Raw genomic sequence first — 22,397 nt, forward strand, 5'->3', positions numbered from 1 at the left:
GTGTGTGTCCCTATGCCCGCATGTGCTGTCTGTGTGTCCTCTGGGTGCTGTGAGTGACATTTTTCCTAGGTGGGCCTGAGCGTGTAACAGCATTCAACTAAGTTGGTTAAGTTGGTTAGGGGAGGCAGAGGCAAGGGGGCTGGGAGGCTGAAAGGCAGTGAGGAGGGAGGGAAAGGCACCGCTGGGGTTATAGGGGATCCTAGAGGGAGAAGTTTCAAAAGGGAGAGGTTAAAAAGGCGCGAGAGGCTGTGAGCAAGGAAAAAGAAGAAGGAAGTGATGGAGAATGGGAGGTCTGCCCCAGCCCCTTCCGGGAGGGCAGGCAGGGGCGGAGGCAAGCACGGGACTGGGAGGGGCGGCGAGAGGCGCGAATGCGAACCTGGCCCGCGCGGAAAGGGCGCGGAGAGCCCCGGCGCGGAGCACGCGGGTAGGGCGAGGGGTCCCCTTTCCGGGGCCTTGGGGCTCCGAGCCCGGGCTGGCCCCTCGGGCTCCTCTGCGGGGAGGGCCGGCCGCAGGCTGGAGCGGGTGCGGAGGCTGGCGGGGAGCGGGCCCCGGAGGCTTTCCTGGTAGAAGCTGATGCGAGGAAGGGCAGCGGGGACCATGTTTGCGAGTCCTAGGCGAGGGTCATGGGAGCTGGGGTATTTCTGGCAGTAGAATGGCCTGCCTCGTGACTAAACTAGCCTGTGATCTTGGGCAAGTTCCTGAAATCTGCGGGAGTTTTTTTTGTTTCATTGTCAATAAACTGAAGATAACAACACGAAGTTGGCAGCGGGAGTTTGTGTCTTCTGTGTAGTCTCCCTGCCCCTGCACCTGGTTGAGTTGCTGTCATTATTTTAGTGGACGGTATTCAGAATTCGAGCGCAGGAGCCTCTGCTTCTCCACCTGCTGCCGGGGAGCTATTGGGTAAGTCGGGGAGCTATTGGGTAAGTCGTTTATCTCACCTGTGACTCCAGGTGGCAATTAAGATCTGCCTCTCTACTTGCCACGTGGTTACTCAAATGCAGTGCCTAAGATGGTGTATTGGAGTATTTATTCCCCATATTTGCTGCCAGCGGCCACGATCACCCTGCCTCTTAATGCACCCCACAAATAACTCTAGTCCACCTTTCCCTTTCCCGCAGGCCTCCTCTTCCAGCAGCCTCTATCTTTATTTTACAGGATCCAGAGAATCACCCGCTGATGGTTTTTGCCCAGGCCTGAAACAGAACCAGAGAGCTACAGGAAGGGAAGGGCTTGGCTTGCCAGAGGAATTTTCCAAGTGCTTAAACGCCAGGCTTACGGCGCCTGTGATCCGTCCAGGAGGACAAAGTGGGATTTGAAGATCCACTCCACCTCTGCTCATGGCGGGCCAGGGCCTGCCCCTGCACGTGGCCACACTGCTGACGGGGCTGCTGGAATGCCTGGGCTTTGCTGGCATCCTCTTTGGCTGGCCTTCGCTAGTGTTTGTCTTCAAGAATGAGGATTACTTTAAGGACCTGTGTGGACAAGATGCTGGGCCGATTGGCAATGCCACAGGGCAGGCCGGTAAGGGCAGGGATGACTTTTCTAAGGAAGTTAAGTCTGGTTCCCAGGTGGTGGCAAGGAGCAGGAAGGACTCTGCCCCCTGCCCACCCCTCTTTCTATGATGAGAGGAAGGGTCAGCAGCCCTCACCCCACTTGGTCTGGGAAGTGCCTGGAAGGGAGGCACCAGCTCCGGAGGGGTAATTAGGGGCAGCCACATTTCATCTGAGCTTAAGGGACAAGTTTCTGACTGACAAGCTGTCCGAGGCGGAGGGGAGCCCAGGCTGTGTGCTCATTTGGCAGGAAGGCTGGGATGCATAGGAGACCTTTTTTCTCCTCCAGACTGCAAAGCCCAGGATGAGAGGTTCTCACTCATCTTCACCCTGGGGTCCTTCATGAACAACTTCATGACATTCCCCACTGGCTACATCTTTGACCGGTTCAAGACCACCGTGGCACGCCTCATAGCCATGTAAGTCCCAAAGGCCCAGCCCAGGCAAAGGTGGGCGATAGGAATCCTTCAGGCTGCAGCCTAGCTTGGAGTGAAATCCAGGTCAGACAGCCCGGCTGCCCTGCCAGGCACCACACCTGCAGCTCGCTCCCAGCAGCTGTTAGGAACAGCCCCAGGCAGCGGGAATTTGTAGACTCCCCACTTCCCCACAGCCCCGCTTCCATTTCCTTACCTCTTTCCCTGCTCCGCCTGAATGTGGCTTCCCTATCACATGCTGAACTGAGCCGGAGGCCAGGCTGACTTCCTGTAAGGGCTGGCTTGGAGCCAAGGTTACAAAATTAGCAAAAACTAAAATTGCTCTTCTCTTCCTTCACCCTGAGGATCCTTGTCCTCATCCCCTGCACAGCCTCACATCCAGGTTGCTCAGGCTTCATCCTCATCCTCCTCACCACCTCCCTCCCCCGTCACTCCCCAGGGGCTTAGCTAATAGGAAGTTTCCGTGGTATTGCCACTGGTGGAATTTCAGGCCCCTTCTGACCAGAGGGGAGACAGTGGGGGTTTCCTGTGCAGATGAGTCAGAAGGTTCGGGATGTGATCTCACACACACAGTGTGTTGCTGCATCCTAATCTCGTACTCTGTGGGCAGGCTCAGTGATAATCAGCACCCTGCTGGGGACTGATACAGCTCAGAGCAGGTGCTCCCAGGGAGGCACATGTGAGATCAGCTGTCAGAGAGAGGAACGGGAGGGCTGGCTGGGCCTGCCTTTCTGGAAATAGCCAGAGAGTAAAGCCAGTCCCTTACATTTTAAGCCTTTGGATGCAGAATGACTGTGTCTCAGTCCTTCTTGGTCCTTGGCTCCCTGCTACCTCCCCTTTCCTCCCCTTCCTTTGTCCCCTCCCTCTTCTCCAGCCTTAGGACATTGCTTTTTTTTTTTTTTTTTTTTTTTTTTTTTTTTTTTTTGACTCCATGCCTTACAAGACCCCTAAATGCTAAGGGAGCCTTATAACCTTGGAAATCATAGCACTCTGAGCTAGTCAGTCCAATCATTTCTTTTTATAGAAAAGGCTCCTGGGGCCCAGAGAAGGACAGCGCCTTGCCCAAGGTCACAGAGTGAGGAGGAGTTAGAACTCAAGGACCTTGATTTGCAGACCAGGCACTAACCCCTTTCTCCAAGGGTTTGGGCTGTTGGGACTTCCAGGTGGGAGGACCTTGGCTTTGCCCACTCTGTCCTGGCTAAGTCCCAAGCCAACTACGTCATCAGCTGAGCTCATTGTCCAAGGCTGCCTATGCTAGCCTTGGGCCTCAGAATGAGCAAAATGCACTGTCCCTGAGGTCAGGACCACATCTCAATCTCATCGCGGAGTCTCACCTGGTTTTGAGCCTGGGGCTCAGAGGCATCAGTGCTCGTTGCATCCCAGGCTGAGGGTGCGGTCAAGTCCTACACTTGTGGGCTGGGTGAGCAGAATCATGTTTGTCTCCCAGGTTTCTCCTTTCTTGACAATATTCTGCTTTTCCTGTTCTGTGTTTCAGATTTTTCTACACCACTGCCACACTCATCATAGCCTTCACCTCTGCAGGTGAGTGCTGTCAGGTGGGTGGGAGGGATGCAAGCTCAGGGGCACCTGGTGGCTGGGGCAGGTGTGAGCAGAGCGCTATAGGCAAGACATACAGACCACATGGTTATTCAGAGATCTGCAGCTTGAAAGAATCCTGGAAGGATCTTGAGCTATTGCTGGTCTGTGAAAACAGTTTAGTCTATTGAGAAAATGTGAAAAGCAAGGATGATGAGAGGGATTACTTCATAGAGTAGAATTTATTCAAAACTTTACATCTGGCCGGGTGCAGTGGCTCACTCCTGTAATCCCAGCACTTTGGAAGGCTGAGGTGTGTGGATCATCTGAGGTCAGGAGTTTGAGACCAGCCTGGCCAACATGGTGAAATCCCTTCTCTACTAAAAAAATACAAAAATTAGCTGGGTGGTGGTGGACGCCTGTAATCCCAGCTACTCAGGAGGCTGAGGCAGGAGAATTGCTTGAACCCAGGAGGCAGTGGTTGCAGTGAGCCGAGATCACACCAGTGCACTCCAGCCTGGGTGACAAAGTGAGACTCTATCAACAAACAAACCCTAAAAAACAAAACAACTACAAAAAACTTTTACATCTTTCTTGTATGTGTTAAAATGTTCTCTTTCTTTTTAATGAAATGATTATATGAATGACCATTTTGAAAATATCCTTACTTAGCAGGGTGAAAGTTGACAACTCTATTGTACTCAAAATCTTTTTTTTCAAATTTTACCAGTCTATAAGTCTGGAATTCCAATCTGGTTTATTCTCCACCACCTTTCCACCCCTTACACAGAGGAGAAACTGAGGTCACAGAGTTTGCACCCTTTGCAAAGACACGTCCATGGCCACAGAGAAAGCGAGTGGGAGGTGGGCCTGGTGTGCAGGCCTCCTGATCCCTGACTCTTCTTTCTCTCATTGCCTTGGTTATGGTGGCCACGAGATGCCTACCGAGGTTCCTCCCTAGTGTCAGACCTGTGGCTCAATTTTTGGTTTAGGAAAGAAGAGTACATTACTCTTGTGTGTGTAAGCTATGCTAAAGCCCAACAGCATCATGAGATTGTCTGCACTCATGCTGGGCAAACACAGAGACTGAGTGTCTTTGTCCACACAGATCTCATGAGATGGCCTGGCACCTCAAACCAATTATTTCAAACCACTCTCCTTATCCAACCAGCATCATCTACTCTAAAAGCCTGTAAATGATTTTTAAGCGACTGAATGTGGAGGTGGTGGCTGGGTAATATTTGACTCGTGCTTGCAAATTGTCTGAGCAACAATCTTCCTCTTCCTCCATAGTATAGGGCTTTTCAGTTTTGAAAAAAGCTTTGAGCCCACAAGGACTCTATTGTGAAAGAAGTCTCCAACCTTTAGCAATAGGAGGGATGTACATTTTATAACGACAAATTGAATGGTAAATTGTGTGAATACTCTAAAATTGGATCTTGGCAGTGCTTCTTAAGGTATAGCACAGTAGTTAAGAGGATGTTAGGGGCACACGCATACTACATCAACTACACTAACAAACATCAAATCACCTGACAGAACAGCTATTCCGTTTTTATGTCTCTTTCAGTCCTTCTGATTTCATGAAAGAATGTCTTGATGTGGGGCCAGTGTGATTTTAACACTGATGGAAAGAGCAGGTCTTAGGCTTTGAACATTCTAAGGGCAAATGCATCCAGCTACAATTGAATAACATTGTTTTCCTTTCATTGCATTTATTTTTACAGTTACTTCCTATTCATGACAAGCAATGCCAGTGATTTCATCTACAGTAGTGAAATAAAGTGTCCTATAAAAATAGATTTTTTTTTTGGATAAAAGTGAGTCAACTTAAAACATTTTAGCAAATAATAGGACAGGCATAGGTTATGGCCAGAATAATGGTGCGCAGAAGTCTGGTTTGGGGAGGAATAATTTGTCAAGGGTTCCCCTACCCCAGCTCTTGAGCTTTTCTGCTGTGGTCTCACACTTACCAGACCTGTTATAACCATTTGTTTGCATGTCAGTCTCTTTAAGCGCAAGGAGTATCTTTTATTCATCTTGCATTTCCAGTGCCAAGCACAATGCCTGGAACCAAGGAAGTACTCAGAGTTTAGTGAACAAAGAAAAGACCATGGTTCTTTTCTCACTCAGTTCTCATAGCACCTGAGGCAGGAAGAGCAGGAACTGTTGTTCCTATTAAACGGATAAGATGACTGAGGCTCAAGGCCAATGCCATGAATTAGGGGATGGGCTCAAGGGTTGAGCCTGGCACCTGAGTCCAGGGTCCTCTTTTCCTAGAGTGTCAAGGATGAAAAGGAGAGGCAGCTTGTGGTTTACTGAGGGAAGAGAGAGGTGGCTTCACTTAGAGCTCTGCCTCTGTCTGTAAACTTCCTGGCCTGCCACAGACTGAGGACCCACTTTGGTTGGGAAGAAGGTGGCCCAGGAGACTTCCACAGAGATATCTGGGGAAACCTTGGCCAGTATCCTAAAAACCCTTGAAGGACGCTGGAACGCTGGCTCGAACTGGGGCCTGGACACTAGGATTGTTGGGAATTTGGAGCAGGTGGGAACAGAGGTTGGGGCTTGCATGTTTGGGTTGCACTATGACACCATCCTGCTTCTGAATTTGATGGTCCAGGCTCAGCTGTGCTGCTCTTCCTGGCCATGCCAATGCTCACCATTGGGGGAATCCTGTTTCTCATCACCAACCTGCAGGTGGGAGTCTTCCCTAATCCCAGGCACTTGGCAGGGTGGAGGGAAGGTGGAGGGAAGGTGAGACCCTTTTCTATAATTGGCTGCCTCAGATGGGGTTGGCTCAAGCTGAGGTGGGAGCTCTAGCGGTGGAGGGTCAGTTTGGGTATAAGGAGTGCCTGCCACATGCTAGGTCCTCAGGAAATACTGTTTCATGAAAAAATACGTGATCCAGGCTGGTCCTATCATCCCCAGATTGGGAACCTATTTGGCCAACACCGTTCGACCATCATCACTCTCTACAATGGAGCATTTGACTCTTCCTCGGCAGTCTTCCTTATTATTAAGGTAAATATAGTAACAGCCTACATTCATTGAACACTTGTATATGCCAGGCGCTTGTCTTGTGAACCTTGCATTATTTCTCTCCATCAACTCGGTGAGGTATGTACTATGTTGCCCCCATTTTACAGATGAAGCATTTGAGTCTCCGAGGTTAAAAAGCTTTTAACAATGAAGGTTCTGCAGCTAGTAGCCATGATACTGGAACTCAAACCCAGGCTTGTTGGTTCTAGAGCCTGAGCTTGTAACCGCTAAGCCCCTCCTTCAGCCTTGCCCAAGCTTTTGTGGCAGTGGTCATAACGTGCTTGGGCCAATGTTGGGCAGAGGCTGGGGGCCCTTTAGAGTGGGGTGTTTGCTGCCGTGAGCTTCTAGTTTGGACAAGAAGGTGGCAAGTGGCTAGTGGGTACAGCAGGGGCAGACACGGAGGCTTGTCCAGCTGTCCCAATGGCTGATGTTGAGGTTTCAGGGGATGAACTGTTGCCAAGCCTATTAGAGGTCAATCAACAACCATTCTGCCTTATTCATTGCAAATGGTTTTATCTGGGCAGTGACCTGCTTAGCCCAGGGGATGAATCCTGATTGATCAAAGCCAACCACGGCAATCCGTTTACCCTTTGCTAGTGATGGATGGAGGTCAGCATAGGATCCAGTCCTTTTTAATGAGATAAAGGGGGTGTATATATTAGAAGACTCAAGGGGCTTTTCTTCCCTGACGGAAGGTGAAAGCAGAGTACAAATGAAGTCTTCCTCATTGAATGTTGCGGTGTGAGGATGTGATAGCTGGGGCTGTGGCAACCATGCTTCAATTATGAGACAACAAGCTGGAGTACTAAAGCTAGCATGCCACAGATGGGTGAGTGAAAGGAAGGGAAGAGTGTGGCTCTCAAGCCGCCCAACCTGGGACTTCTCTCTGGGCTTAGTGTTAGGCCAGAGGCAGTTGGCATTCCGTGTCGGTTATGGGGGCAGAGAAGAGGATCTCTGGCAGTCACTACCCAGACATGAGTCTAGCTTAGTCCTATAAGCTCTGGAGGTTTGGAGGGTCATGCAGAGACTGAGTCCCTGGGGCACTCAAGCCTTTCTACTCCTGGCACAAGAGCCACTTTCCAGGTTCTTCCTCCTTCCCCTGGGTATGCCTTCCTTTCTTTCTTCTTTTTTTTTTGAGATGGAATCTCACTTCGTCTCCCAGGCTGGAGTGCAGTGGTGGGATCTTGGCTCACTGCAACCTCTGCCTAGTGGGCTCAAGCAATTCTCCTGCCTCAGCCTCCTGAGTTGCTGGGACCATAGGCTTGCCACCACACTCGGCTTATTTTTGTATTTTTAGTAGAGATGGGGTTTCACCATGTTGGCCAGGCTGGCCTTGAACTCTTGACCTCAAGTAATCCGCCTTCCTTGACCTCCCAAAGTGCTGAAATTACAGGCATGAACTACCATGCCCAACCTCTCTCCTGTCTGTCTAGAGTTGGAAGGGGAAAGGCAGCAGGAGTGGGAATTCTTAGTTTAATCTGACTTTGCTGCTGCTTACTCTGACAATTCATTGAGCAATTCACTGCACCTCTCTGGACCTCAATGTCACTCTCTGTAAAATGGGAGGAGGTTGGGCTAGGTCAGTGGTTTCAAACTGAGCATCGAGGAAGTTAGGGATTCTCTTTGATGTCATGCCAGTCACCAAGGAGAACAAAGAGGGAGATGACTGGCAAGCTCCCCATTGATGTGTTTTGTAAGTTGAATTTCTGTGTAAAATTTTCTTTGAACAAAAGGCCTTTGCTGTTATTGGGGGAAAAAAGGCACTGGGCTAGAAGATCTCTGGGGAGCCATACAAGGAGGCTGCACCGGCTGCGGGGATGGGTCATATGAGGACTCCTCTACTGCCGGGTGTGTCTTGGGGTGGGTGCATATGTGTACTAGGTATTCCTAATCAGCTTCCAGGGTGGTAGGTGATGGCTTGTACTCGGACTCCTTAGAAAACAGGGTTCCAGCTCCTGCCTCTTCTGCTGATGTTTTTGTGTGTGATAAAACATACGTAACATAAATTTTACTATCTTAAGCTTTTTTTTCTTTGAGACAGAGTCTTGCTCTGTTGCCCAGGCTGGAGTGCGGTGGCAAGATCTTGGCTCACTGCAACCTCTGCCTCCTGGCTTCAAGCGATTCTTCTGCCTCAACCAACCGAGTAGCTGGGATTACAGGTGTGTGCCACCATGCACTGCTAATTTTTGTATTTTCAGTAGAGATGGGGTTTCACCATGTTGGCCAGGCTGGTCTGGAACTCCTGACCTCAAGTGATCTGCCTGCCTCATCCTCCCAAAGTACTGGGATTACAGGCGTGTAATCATGTAATCATGTAATCATACCCTCTCACCTCAGCCTCCCGAGTAGCTGGAATTACAGGCGTGCACCACCACGCCCAGCTAATTTATTTATTTATTTTTAGTAGAGATGAGGTCTTGCTGTTACCCAGGCTGGTCTCAAGCTCCTGGACTCAAGCAATCCTCCTGTCTTGGTCTTCTGAAACACTAGAATTACAGGCAGGAACCACTGAGCTCAGCCCTGCATAGTGCTCTTAAAGTTCATCCATGTTGTAGTGTATGTCAATTTCTTTCCTTTTTATTTTATTTTTTTTGGAGACAAGGTCATGCTTCATTGTCCAGGCTGGGGTGCAGTGGCCCAGTGATGGCTCACTGCAGCCTCAAACTTCTGGGCTCAAGAAATCCTACCACTCAGCCTCCTGAGTAACACACAGGTGTGTGCTACCATACTCAGTAGAGAAGGGGTGATGTTGTCCAGGCTGGTCTTGAACTGGGCTCAAGTGGTCCTCTTGCCTCCCAAAGTGCTAGGATTATAGGTGTGAGCCAGTATGGTGGCCTCCTTCCTTTTTAAAGGCTGAATAATATTCCACTGTGTGTATAGATCACATTATGTTTAGCCGTTCATCTGCTGATGGACCTTTAGGTTGCTTCCATCCTTTGGCTATTGCGAATAGTGCTGCTGCGAACATGGGCGTGACACTGACTTTTTCCTCCTCCTTCTGCAGCTTCTTTATGAAAAGGGCATCAGCCTCAGGGCCTCCTTCATCTTCCTGTCTGTCTGCAGTACCTGGCATGTAGCACGCACTTTCCTCCTGATGCCCCGGGGACACATCCCATATCCACTGCCCCCCAACTACAGCTACGGGTAAGGACTATCTGGTGATTGTGGGCCAGAGCCCCTCATTGGCCCTAGGGTGGGATGGACAGGGCAAAGCAAACCTGTCATAGGAGAGGAGGAGGACTGGAGCAGTGCATCTGTTAGCTATTGCTGCATAACAAACTATCTCAAAACTCAGCAGCCTAAAACGTTCAGCATTTATCATTTTTCATAAGTCTGTGGGTAGCTGGCTAGTTCTACTGATCAGGGTCAGATGTAGATGATTTAGACAGGGCTCATTCATGCATCTGATCATTTGGAGGGTTACAAGGGGGCTGACTATGCTAGGATGGCCTCATTCACATAGGTTTGGAGTGACAGGGATGCCTGGGTCACGTGGCTGTCATCCTCCAGCAAGCCAGCGTGGGCTCATTCACACTGTGATTTCAGGGTTCTGAAAGAGCGCAGAAATGCACAAGTGTTCTTGAGGTTTAGGCTTGGAATTGGCACAACCACTTCTGCTGCATTCTTTTGGCTGAAGCAGTTCACAAGGCTGGCCCAGATTCAGGGCATGGGGAAATAGAGCTGCAAAGTCTCATTCAAATGGGGGTAAATACAGAGGAGGTGAAAACATGTGATCATTTTTGCAGTCAGTTCCCACAAGGAGTAGAGGAAGGGTGTTCATTTGCTGCTCACTATTTGTCAGACCCCATGTGCTCTCTGATTTCATCCTCACGATAATCCTCTCAGATATCCTTATCTCCATTTTCTAAATGAGAAAAATGAGGCTCAGAAGGGTTAAGTCTGAGCTATCTTTCTGTTGCTAGGAAGAGGCAGAGCTGGGATTTGAACCCGGGCCTGCCCTGCTCTTTTCATACTTCCAGTGGTTCCCAAACTTTGCTGCATATTAGAGTTACTAGATTCACATAGAGATCTTAGAAAAGAAAGCCTGACTCTCACCTCCAGACATTCTGATTTAATTGGTCTGGTCTGCAGCCTGGGCAATCAGGGTGGCTAAAAGGTGATTCCAAAGTGCGGTGAAATGTGGGATTCAGCCATACTGTTCCCTCCAGTCTGAGTCTCAGGTTCAGCTCACAGTCCTTGGCCTTGCTGGTTGGGCTTTTGTTTCCATAGCCTGTGCTCTGGGAATGGCACCACGAAGGAAGAGAAGGAAACAGCTGAGCATGAAAACAGGGAGCTACAATCAAAGGAGGTCCTTTCAGCAAAGGAAGGTGAGCCCTGCTGACTAATCTCTCTCTCCTCCAGACCCGAGCCTCTCCTTGTGCCTTTCCTGGCCCCTCACCTCCAGAGCTCCCCCAGAGACCCAGAATCAGAAAAGGCAGGACAGAGAAAGGACCTTAGGCATCTTTCCAACCCCCTCACTTAATGGAGGGTCCAGAGAGGGGCAAGGCTTTTGTCTCTTTTCTGTCCCTCTTTTCTCTCTTTCACATCCCATCACTTTCCCCGCCTTCAAGCCTGCCTTCCATGGGTTGCCTTCCCTTCCCCCAACTCCTTGGTTCTGCCCTCTTCTGTGATGCCATTGCACTGAGTCTGGTGCAATGCCCCCATTTCTCCAGGTCTCCTAGGTCCGTCCTCTCTTACTGTCCCAACTCTATCACTGCTTCCTTTCCTTCCTCTCTGTTCTGCGTCTTTGATTACACACATCACAAACCGCAGCTAGCTATAGTAGAAATAAGGACGGGGTGGGAGAGGAGATGGGAGATGCAGGTCGAAGGACATGAAGAAGCAGATGAGCAGGATGAACAGGCCTAGAGATCTAATGCACAGCGTGAAGACTGTAGGTCATCAAATTGCATTGTGTCTGGGACTTTGCTAAACAAGTAGATTTTAACTGCTGTTGCCACAAAACAGGTAGAAATGTGAGATGATGGATATGTTAATTTGCTTTACTATAGGAACCATCTTAGTAGCTATATGTATCCTATGACCTTATATTGTATATCTTAAATATACACAATAAAATTGATTTTTTTTTGTTTCTACCATCTGACAGTTGGATCCAAAACACATATTTATTTATTTATTTATTTTAAAGAAAGAAGAATAGGGTTCTGGGAAGCTTCCAAAATCAAGGGAGGAAATTGGACTTGCCAGGATGTAGGACCTATTTTAGATTAGGTCCGTCCTAAATTTATGGCTGGTCTGCCTTGTTAGGAGGAACCATCTCGTTGGTTAACCTTGAGATAGGAACAGAACCCTGAATTCACGGTGCCATCTGGATCATGAAGATTAGGGTAGAGGAAGATTTCCTAAGGAAGCTCAGGATACTGGGACCAAAAGAAAGGGAGGCACTGAGGAGCAGGTTAGAACAGAGTGTCCACACTCATCCTCGTCTCCCTTCTGACTTTCTCCTCTCCTTGTCATTCCTTTCACCTTTCTGGCTGAGAAAGATCAGGAAGGTATTACTGCAAGACGTGTCATTGACCAGGCTGTGAGAGACAGATCGGATTTCAATAGAGAAGAACACAGAGGGTCATCCAAGGTGGTAGGGCCAGCATGACAAAGCAGGGAGGTGGGGATGTGTGAGTCTGAGGCAGGCGCAGAGCATGCCGGGTGAGTTATGGGAGCCAAGGGTAGAAGGTGGGCCCGGACCTGAAATGTGCCACTGATGCCTCTACCTCCCCATCCTACCTGTCCACTTTCCTCGCGATTCACGCCCAGATCCTCCTCTCCCCATTAGAGACCCCAGGGAAAGGGCAGAAGCAGGAACCCCGCTCCTTCTGGAGCTACGCTTTGTCTCGGCGCTTTGCCTGGCACCTGGTGTGGCTGTCTGTGATACAGTTGTGGCACTACCTCTTCATTGGCACTCTCAACTCCTTGCTGACCAACATGGCCGGTGGGGACATGGCACGAGGTATGTGGTGGGGCTGGGAGGTAGCCCATCTGCACATCACAGCTGGGAACACAGAGCCTCCCAGCAGGGCTGTACACACCAGAGGAGGGTCTGATGGTGTGGGGAGGAGGGACGTGCAGACAAGAGCAAGGTGGGAGAGTCCCTGCTTGGAAGGGAGTTTTGGAAACTTCTCATCGACCAATCTCTCTCTTCCCTCTGTAGTCAGCACCTACACAAATGCCTTTGCCTTCACTCAGTTCGGAGTGCTGTGTGCCCCCTGGAATGGACTGCTCATGGACCGGCTTAAACAGAAGTACCAGAAGGAAGCAAGAAAGACAGGTGAGATGCGGGGGAGGGCAGGGCTGGTCAGGGAACCAGGAAGGGAGGTCTTCATTTACCCCATGACATCTTCTCTCTCTTTCTCTCTTTTTTTTTTTTTGAGATAGAGTCTCACTCTGTTGCCCAGGCTGGAGTGCAGTGGTGTGATCTTGGATCACTGCAGCCTGTGCCTCCTGGGTTCAAGAGATTCTCCTGTCTCAGCTTCCCAAGTAGCTGAGATTACAGGCATGTGCCACCATCCCCTACTAATTTTTGTCTTTTTAGTAGAGATAGGGTTTTACCATGTCAGGCTGGTCTTGAACTCCTGACCTCAGGTGATCTACACACCTCAGCCTCCCAAAGTGCTGGGATTACAGGCGTGAAGCACCATGCCCAGTCTTCTCTTGTGTTCTTAACCCTGTCTGGTTACACTCATTGATTCATTAAAACACTAGTCACTGAGTGACAGTTATGTGTCAGCCATGGTGCCAGACACCAGGAATTCAACAGCAGATAAGACAGATACGTTCTTTTTCTCAAGGTGTTCTCAGTCTAGAGGGTGGAGAAAGGCAGGTAGTCAGGCAGTTACAATCCATGAAGCAAACCCACAGGGGGCTATGGGGGCACAAAGAAGGGCACATAATCTGTTCTGGGTGAGGATGGGATTGGTGCCAGGGAAGGCTTCCTGGAGGAGGTAGCATCTAGGCCAAGACCTGAAGGATGAATAAGAAGGGAGGAGATGAAGAAGTGGAGCCTTGGAGAGTGGCCCAGGAGCACAGTGGGGTCAAAATGGTGAATGACAGAGTGAAACATTGAGGAATCTGGGCAGGTGAATCAGGCTGGCTAGGACACAGAGCACTGGGGAATCTTAGGGAAGTGGCTGGAGAGAGAGAGGTAAGAAGGGGTCAGGCTGTTTACCACATCAGGGAGTTTTGGCCTGGTCCTTGGACATGGTTGGAAGAGTAGAGATATGCTGAGGTATTTTAACCTGCTGGGTCAGGAGGGATAAAAGTAGACCAACATTTTACATACTTATTTCATCTATCCCTTCCCCCACCCCACGCACCTGCTTCTCCCACACCTGCTAGAGTTTTCAAAGCAAATCTTAGACATCGTATCATTTCGTCTGTAAATATTTCTCTATACCCATAAATGTTTCTCTAACATATAAGGCCTCTTTCACTTAAACATCCCCATAAAATCATGATCACACCTAAAAAAATCAGTAATTTCTCATATCATCTACTGTGCAGTCACTGTTCAAATTCCTCCAATCATTTCAAATACATCTTTTTACATTTGGTTTGTTCAAATTAGGTTCCATGCCTGGTCCATGCAGTGTATTTGGTTGCTGTGTCTTCTATAGCTTTTAAAATCTAGAAGAGTCCTCCCCGCTTTTCTTATTTATTTGTTGAAGAAACTGGGTCATTTCCCCATATTTTGGATTTGGCATTGTTTTAATGTGTTATTTAAAAGTATTCCTTTCCTTGGGTATTTCCTATAAACAGTGGGATTAGAAGCTTGGAGGAAACACAGTTTAATTGTTTGGGTTTTTTTTTTTTTTTGGCATGAATAACTTAGAGGTAGAGCTGTGGGTTTCCTCTGGTCTCCCATCAGCAGCCCCTGGTGTCTGTTGTCTTGTTGCCGTGTTAAGATTGATCAACTGGTTTAGACATTGCCAGTCTGATCCATCCACTGTAAAGTTTCCCATCAACCATATACTTAGTGATTTTAGCAGCCATTAATGATCAATGCCTAGGCCTATGATTTTATTAGGATTACAACAGGATGATTTTCTTTTCTTTTCTTTCTTCTTTTTTGAGACAGAATCTCACTCTGTTGCCCAGGCTGGAGTGCAGTGGCACAATCTTGGCCTACTGCAACCTCCGCCTTCCAGGTTCAAGTGATTCTCCTGCCTCAGCCTCCCGAGTAGCTGGCTTTACAGGCACCCACCACCTGGCTAATTTTTGTATTTTTAATAGAGATGGGGTTTCACCATGTTGGCCAGGCTGGTCTCGAACTCCTGACCTCAGGTGATCTACCCGCCTCGGCCTCCCAAAGTGCTGAGATTACAGCCACTGCTCCTGGCCAAAAGGATGATTTCTATTTCTATCTTCTGCTTTTAATCACTAGAATTCTTCTAGAAAGAAAAACATTCTTTACTATTTTGTTACCTAGAAATAAATGCTTGGTTTACATGTTTATTTACCAGTCTGAAATAATGAATTGGTGCCCTAGTGACCTCCAGACATGGCTACTAATTTTTTTTTTAATAAAATTTCATTTTAAAATATATTTGACATGTTTCAATCTGTTCTGTCATGATTCTTCTTGATGCTCAAATTGTCTCACCTTTGGCCATTGAAAACTTTACCAACCCAGGGCCGGGCGCGGTGGCTCAAGCCTGTAATCCCAGCACTTTGGGAGGCCGAGACGGGCGGATCACGAGGTCAGGAGATCAAGACCATCCTGGCTAACACCGTGAAACCCCGTCTCTACTAAAAAATACAAAAAACTAGCCGGGCGAGGTGGCGGGTGCCTGTAGTCCCAGCTACTCGGGAGGCTGAGGCAGGAGAACGGCATAAACCCGGGAGGCGGAGCTTGCAGTGAGCTGAGATCCGGCCACTGCACTCCAGCCTGGGTGACAGAGCAAGACTCCGTCTCAAAAAAAAACTTTACCAACCCAGAATCTGTGTCTTTCAGACAAAATCACATTATTTCTAGACGGTATCCTTACTTTCTAGCACAATTAAATGTTCAGGTCCATTTCACTAGGTGTGTTTCCTGCCCCAGACCTGAAATCATCGTTTTTTCCCAACTAACCCTGGGTTTCTTTAATTGGAAATGGTATTTAGAGGCTACAGTCTGGATGCCGAGGTTTCTTACTGCTCCTGTGTTGTCACTGCTTTTGTGCTTTGGATAGAGTTAACATGTACATAATTTTTGATAAGAAAAATATCATAAATACTTAATACTGATATTTTTATTCAAATTTTTATTTCCTTGACTTTACATTTGCAGCCCTTTCTCTTCCTCTGATAATCTTGGTTCCTAACATATGCATATATACTCGTACATACACATATATAGTATTTTAAATATAATTACTGGTTTTAGCAATATTGATGTTACTTGATAACAGTACAATTGCTAAATACTGTTGCTACTTCTTTCTTTCCTTTTTTCTGTCCTTTCTTATTCCTTTCTCATCCTTAGGATATATCCCATGAGAGATATACAGTCAAGTTGCCATATTTTCTTTTTTATTTTTAGGGATGAGGTTTCCCTCTGTTGCCCAGGCTGTAGTGCTGTGGTATGATCACGACTCACTGCAGCCTCAACCTCCTGGGCTCAAGTGATCCTCTCCCTTCAGCCTCCCAAGTAGCTTGGACTATAGGCATGCATTACCATGTCTGGCTAATTTGAATTTTTTTTTTGTAGAGAAATGGTCTGTGTTGCCCAGGCTAATGTCGAACTCCTGGGCTCAAGCTTACCCTGGCCTCCCAAAGTGTTGGGATTGTAGGTGTGAGCTACCACACTGGGCCAAATTACTGTATTTGAAGGATCACCAACTTGGTGTAGAGTTATGTTCTTTGGTTTCATTTTATTTTATTTTGTTTCTGATTTTTTAAGATTGTTTTGCTTTTCTTATTATCATTTAATTGTATTTGTAAAACATTTACATATCAGACATTTACATTTTCCCAAAGCTAAAACTGTGAAACAAGATATATTCAAAGAAGTTTAGTTTCCCTCTCTGTTTCTTGTACCCCTTTTCCTCTTCTTTAGGTAACCATTTTTATGTTTTTTAATATAAACATTGTGTAGGTGTATATACATGTATTAGTCTGTTTTCCTGCTGCTGCTGCAGACATATCTGAGACTGGGAAGAAAAAGAGGTTTAATTGGACTTACAGTTCCACATGGCTGGGGAGGCCTAAGAATCATGGCAGGTGAAAGGCACTTCTTACATGGTGGTGGCAAGAGAAAATGAGGAAGAATCAAAAGCGGGAACCCCTGATAAACCCATCAGATCTCGGGAACTTTATTCACTATCACAAGAATAGCGTGGGAAAGACTGGCCCCCATGATTCAATTACCTCCCCGCTCCTGGGTCCCACCCATAATATGTGGGAATTCTGGGAGATGCAATTCAAGGTGAGATTTGGGTGAGGACACAGCCAAACCATATCAATACGTTTCCCTCTCTTAGATAAAAGGTAGTATACTGTACACACTATTCCACAGGGTTTTTTTGTTATTTTTTTTGTTTGTTTGTTTTGTTTTCTTTTTTGGTGTAACTCTATCCTGAGGGTGCTCTGTAGCAGGGACCTCTCCTCATGCCTTTTAACCACTGGCTGGGTCTCCATTATATGGCTGCAACATAGTTGCTGCAGCATTCCCGTACTGATGGCTATTTGGATTGTTTCCAGTCTTTTGCTATTACCAGTAGTGTTACAAAGAGGATCTGGCCACATGTTCAGGGTGGGGAGGGGCAGATGTGTGTAGCCTGTCAGGAGGGCACTGCAGTAATCGGTGACTGAGTTAATGGTGGTTTAAAGCTAGGACGAGTCAGTGGGGTTGCAGAGGAGTGGGCACATTTGAATGGTATGTAGGAGGTGAATGATCAGCATCATTGATGAATTTGAGGTGGGGCCTGTGGGGAAGGGATTCGAGGATGACTCCCAGGTGTCTGTTGGGGCAGTGAATGGATAGTGGCTCCTCCCCCTTTTCCGGGCTTCGTTGGCCCTTCCCTGACTTCTGTTGGGTTGGCCTACAGAGAGCCTCTTTTTCCTGTCTGTTCGCCCAGGTTCCTCCACCTTGGCGGTGGCTCTCTGCTCGACGGTGCCTTCACTGGCCCTGACATCCCTGCTGTGCCTGGGCTTCGCCCTCTGTGCCTCAGTCCCCGTCCTCCCTCTCCAGTATCTCACCTTCATCCTGCAAGTGATCAGCCGCTCCTTTCTCTATGGGAGCAACGCGGCCTTCCTCACTATTGCGTAAGTGGCCTTGGGGCGGGCTCTTACGCAATGGAACACACTGGGGCAAAGAGAAGTGGGAGGTAAAGAAATTGGGATGTGAGGCTGGGCCTGGAGGCAGTCAGGTGCGGGAGACTGGGTTTGGGGGCAGGTGTGGAGGGAGTGAGACCAGAGGTGGCGGGAAGGATAGAACATTCATGCACTTGAGCCTTTCCCTGTCCCTCTGTTTTCTACTTGGTGAACTTGTATTCATCCTCTGAGGCCCACTTCTGTTCCAGTTCTCCAGGGAAGAGATGGAAAAGTGTCTTCCCTTCTTTGTGTCCTTAGTACTGTAGTCTTACTTCCTTTGCTAGTACGTGCATTGTCTGGCATGCTATCCATTTACCAGCCTGTCTTTTCCTCCCTGGTGTAGCCTGCATGAGGGTCCTCTCTGTTTGTCCAGGGCCCCGCATGTGCCTTCTCTGGGTTCTGTGGGTCAAATGGCTGAGCAGAGGTGAAGAGGGAAAGGCCAGACAGGTGTGGGTGGAGGGCAGGCCTAGGACAGGGGAGCTGGGGACAAGTGGCCGACAGAGGCCCCTGAGGCCAGGCTCCTGCTTGGAGGGAGGGTCCCTGAAGCTCGCTGGAACTCCTCTGGTTTCTCTCCCCAGTTTCCCTTCGGAGCACTTTGGCAAGCTCTTTGGGCTGGTGATGGCCTTGTCGGCTGTGGTGTCTCTGCTCCAGTTCCCCATCTTCACCCTCATCAAAGGCCCCCTTCAGAATGACCCATTTTACGTGAGTACTGGGAGGATGGGCATCCCTGGCAGGAGGCCTTGGCTGCCCCAAATCTGGCTGTGATGGCCTGGGTATGTAGCATGGCGCAGCTGCCCAGAGTCTGTGTTATTCAAATATTTGGGGCAAGAGTATTTCTGTGTGTGAGGAAACAGACATTCTGGAGTAGGGTGGAAATTCTCACAAAACTTCAAGCAAAATCCTGAGACCTCAAAGGTGTTTCCTGCCTGTGGTGAGTGCGGGCCCACCCTGGCCTCCCCCCTAGGCCCACGCAGGGTTTCCACAGAAAGCACAAGAGCTCTGTGCTTTCACCTCTGTGTCCTTACACCTGGAGGGATGCTCTAAGGTCCTGCTCTAGGAGGTGGGAATGACTCTTCTGCTGTTTGCAGAAACTGAGGCTCAAAGAGGTTACTTATGTGTTCAGAGGCACTGGCTAAGTAGCAAAAGTCTTTCAACTTTGAATTCTGTATTTTGACCACTGCACAGCTCTTATTTGCTTCATTTTTTTAAAAAAGCAGCAAATTGTAGAATAGGAGTTTAAATCCATCACTTGGAGAAAAGAAAGACTAAATGTTTTTTGTTTTTGTTTTGGAGACAGGGTCTTGCTTGGTCACCCAGGCTGGAGTGCAGTGGCACAGTCTCGGCTCACTGCAGCCTCGATCTCCTGGGCTCAAGTGATCCTCTTATCTCAGCCTCCTGAGTAGCTGACACTGCAGGCATGTGCCACCATGCCCAGCTTTTTTTTTAATTTAATTTTATTTTTTATTTTTTTGATAGATACTGGGGTTTCGCTATGTTGCCTGGGCTGGTTTTGAATTCCTGGCCTCAAGCGATCCACCCGCCTCTGCCTTCCAAATTGCCGTGGTTACAGGCGTAAACCGCTGTGCATGGCCAACAGACTAAACTTGAAATCTGAGGCGAATGACTTGATTGTGACATCAGATGACCAAGTAATCAGATGTGTGTTCTAGCTGGTGCCTCTACCAGCTTCACATGTGACCGTGAACATGACACTGAATGCTCGCTAGGCCTCTGTTTCTTTACCTGTGAAATGGGCTTAATATTCCTCCCCTTCCCCACCCCGTAGTGCAGAATGAAAAGTAACTGAAAATCCTTCCTCCAGGGCTCCATGGTGTCTGGGTGAAAAGTAGAATATAAACTCGGCAGACTTCTGGTCCCTTCGTTGGTCATGGAATGGATCAGTGCTTCGTTCATTGAGCAACAGTTCTGTTGTTCAGAATTCCTGGATTTCACCTCACTTCTGCTCTCCCTGCAGGTAAATGTGATGTTCATGCTTGCCATTCTTCTGACATTCGTCCACCCCTTTCTGGTATACCGGGAATGCCACAGTTGGAAAGAAACTCCCTGTGCAATTGCATAGTTCAGAAGCCCTCACTTTTCAGCCCTGAGGATGGTTTTGTTCATCTTTCTCCACCTTTGAGGACCTCGTGTCCCAAAAGACTGCCTATCCCAGCAAACACACACACACACACACACACACACGCACGCAAAGACATATTTAACTGTTAACAAGGACGTTTGAGCAGCAAGAAAAGAATCTCAGTTGCTGAGCAGATTGATATCGCACAGACTCAAAGCAAAGACATGTGGAACTTCTTTATTTCAAAACAAGAGTGTCTCCTTGCACTTAGCCTTGGCAGACCCTTGACTCCAGGGGAGATGACATGGGGGAGGAAGTGTGTCACCTACTTCTTTATGCCTGTTTGGCTCTGAAGCCTATGTGTGTCTGGATCCTCTGCCACGGGTTAAATTTTCAGGTGAAGAGTAAGGTTGTCGTGGCCTCAGCTATACTTCCCAGCTCTCCCTCAAGAGTGCGGCCTTGGCTAGAGAACTCACAGCTCTGGGAAAAAGAGGAGCAGACAGGGTTCCCTGGGCCCAGTCTCAGCCCGGCCACTGATGCTGGATGACCTTGGCCTGACCCTGGTCTGGTCTCAGAATCACTTTTCCCATCTGTAAAATTGAGATGAATTTTGGTGTTGAAGGTTCTTCCTGGAGCAGATGTCCTAGAAGGTTTTAGGGACAGTGACAGAGTCAGGCCACTGCAAGGGCCATGGGAGCCAGCTGACCTGCTTGACCGAAGGATTTCTGACAAACTATCTTTGGGGATGTTTTCCTCTTCAAGAAGGGATATAAGTTATTTACTTTGGGCATTTAAAAGAAAATTTCTCTGGGGAATAATTTTATAGAAAAATAAAGCTTCTGTGTCTAAGGCAACTACTGTTTCCATCTCTCTAGGCTTTGGGGCTGGGCTGTGTGTGTGTGTGTTTGTGTGTGTGTGTGTGTGTGTATGTGTGTGTTTGTGTGTGTATGTGTGTGTTTCTGAGGAGGCCCTACCCTGGCATGAGAAGAGCGTAGGGAATCTGGCTACACATCCTAGTGTGGCAGCTGGACCCAGAGGTGGGGCGAGAACCCTGTCTATGATTCACCCCGCTGGTCCTGGCACATGGGTCCAGAGACTTACTCCTCCAGGAACCCCTCTGCTTCCTCTTCCTCTCCACATCCTTAACCTTCAGCAGAACCCTACCCCTCACTCCACATCCCCAGCTAGAAGCACTGGATGGAATCAGAAAGTCCTAGTTTGAGTTTCAACTCTGCCCCTCAGCAGCTGGACAAGCCCCTTAACCAGTCTGAGACACTAGTTCCCCACTTGTAAAGTACAGTTAATCATTTTTATCTCTGACGGTGATTGTGAGAGTATAAAATCATTTCAACTGCCTAGCATGTGGTGGGAGCACATGAGGGTTTGCTCCTGTGTTTACTCATGACCCTCGGGGAGGATGGAGGCAAAGAGGGAGAAGTTGAGGGTGCAGGAAGAGAGATGGCAGGTGGGTGGGATGGGAGAATCTGGGGCATACCAGCTGTCTCATTCCCACCTTGTTAGGAGAAGGATTAGGAAAGAACGGTGGGAGGCGCGGGGATGGGGGTGGAAGGCAGGGGGCTGGCAGGCAGGTTCATCCATCCATTCATTCAACAAATGTTTATCGAGGACCTGCCACGTGTCAGGCCCTGTCCTGGGTGCTGGGGCTATAAAGATACAGAAGGGTCTGAAGCCCAGCTCTTCCTTCTTCCTGTAGGCATCCGGGTATACTTTCCAGGGGCCCGAGAGCCTGGGTCTGAGGGTGGACACCAGAGTTCTAGTGGTGTCTGTGAGCAGCGTCTAAATCTAATGGATGAATTTGGTCTTGTTACCCTGCTCAAAAGCTTTCAGCAGCTCCCCACTGCCCACAGGACAAAAACCCAGATGCTAGCCTGGCATTCAAGGCTATCACTAGTGTGATCTCAACCTCTCCCCTGCCCTCTTTACCTCCTACCAACAGAGGGGCAGAACCCATCCCTGTGGACCAGGATTCCCGGTCTCTGGGTCTGTGTGTGCACCAGTTCCTCTGAGTGGGCGGCTCACCCTGCCTCGGCTTGTGAAATCCATCTGGTCTGCTGGGATCCTGCTCAAAATGTCATCTTCTCCAAAAATCATTACTCAGGCTTTCCAGCATGTCTGAGTCCCTGGCACTTGGTCACACCCTTCCTGGTGACTGGCATCTGCCTCCACATCATGACCCTCCCACCCCTTGCTTGGGCAGCAAACTCCAGGAGGCAAGGTCTGGTCTCACCTGGCTCTAATTAATCTGTGCTTCCCATCCACATGGTGTCAGCTAATTCTTGTTGAATGAATGATCGCTGAATGAGTGGATTCTTGTTTTGGCCTCAGAACCAATTAGAAGGAGCCAGAAAAAACACATGGGGGTAGGGGAGGTGCAGTGTGGTGCAGTGGAAAAAACCCTTCTGGAAATCTCAGCTCTGTCACTTA

At 48.5% G+C, this 22,397-nt stretch overlaps 1 protein-coding gene across 2 annotated transcripts; it reads left to right on the forward strand.

Annotated features, from left to right (window-relative positions):
- The first annotated feature begins 325 nt into the window (after positions 1-325).
- On the forward strand, positions 326-22,114 carry SLC43A3 (solute carrier family 43 member 3). Of its 2 annotated transcripts, XR_004053583.1 has the most exons (15): positions 326-424; positions 835-900; positions 1,156-1,521; positions 1,840-1,969; positions 3,480-3,526; positions 6,141-6,217; positions 6,449-6,541; positions 9,564-9,703; positions 10,790-10,887; positions 12,357-12,530; positions 12,732-12,848; positions 17,638-17,824; positions 18,451-18,574; positions 19,695-19,847; positions 21,910-22,114. XR_004053583.1 is itself a non-coding variant. In XM_010353408.2 (14 exons), the coding sequence occupies exons 3-14, from the start codon at positions 1,338-1,340 to the stop codon at positions 19,950-19,952; spliced, it is 1,476 nt and encodes a 491-aa protein (XP_010351710.1). In that variant the 5' UTR covers positions 326-424; positions 835-900; positions 1,156-1,337; the 3' UTR covers positions 19,953-20,806. The 2 variants fall into 2 exon arrangements, 1 of the variants encoding a protein (XP_010351710.1); XM_010353408.2 differs by lacking the exons at positions 19,695-19,847; positions 21,910-22,114 and adding an exon at positions 19,848-20,806.
- Positions 22,115-22,397: the final 283 nt, after the last annotated feature.

Source organism: Rhinopithecus roxellana, chromosome 15 (assembly GCF_007565055.1).
Source record: "Rhinopithecus roxellana isolate Shanxi Qingling chromosome 15, ASM756505v1, whole genome shotgun sequence".
In the NCBI taxonomy this organism is placed as follows: domain Eukaryota; kingdom Metazoa; phylum Chordata; class Mammalia; order Primates; family Cercopithecidae; genus Rhinopithecus; species Rhinopithecus roxellana.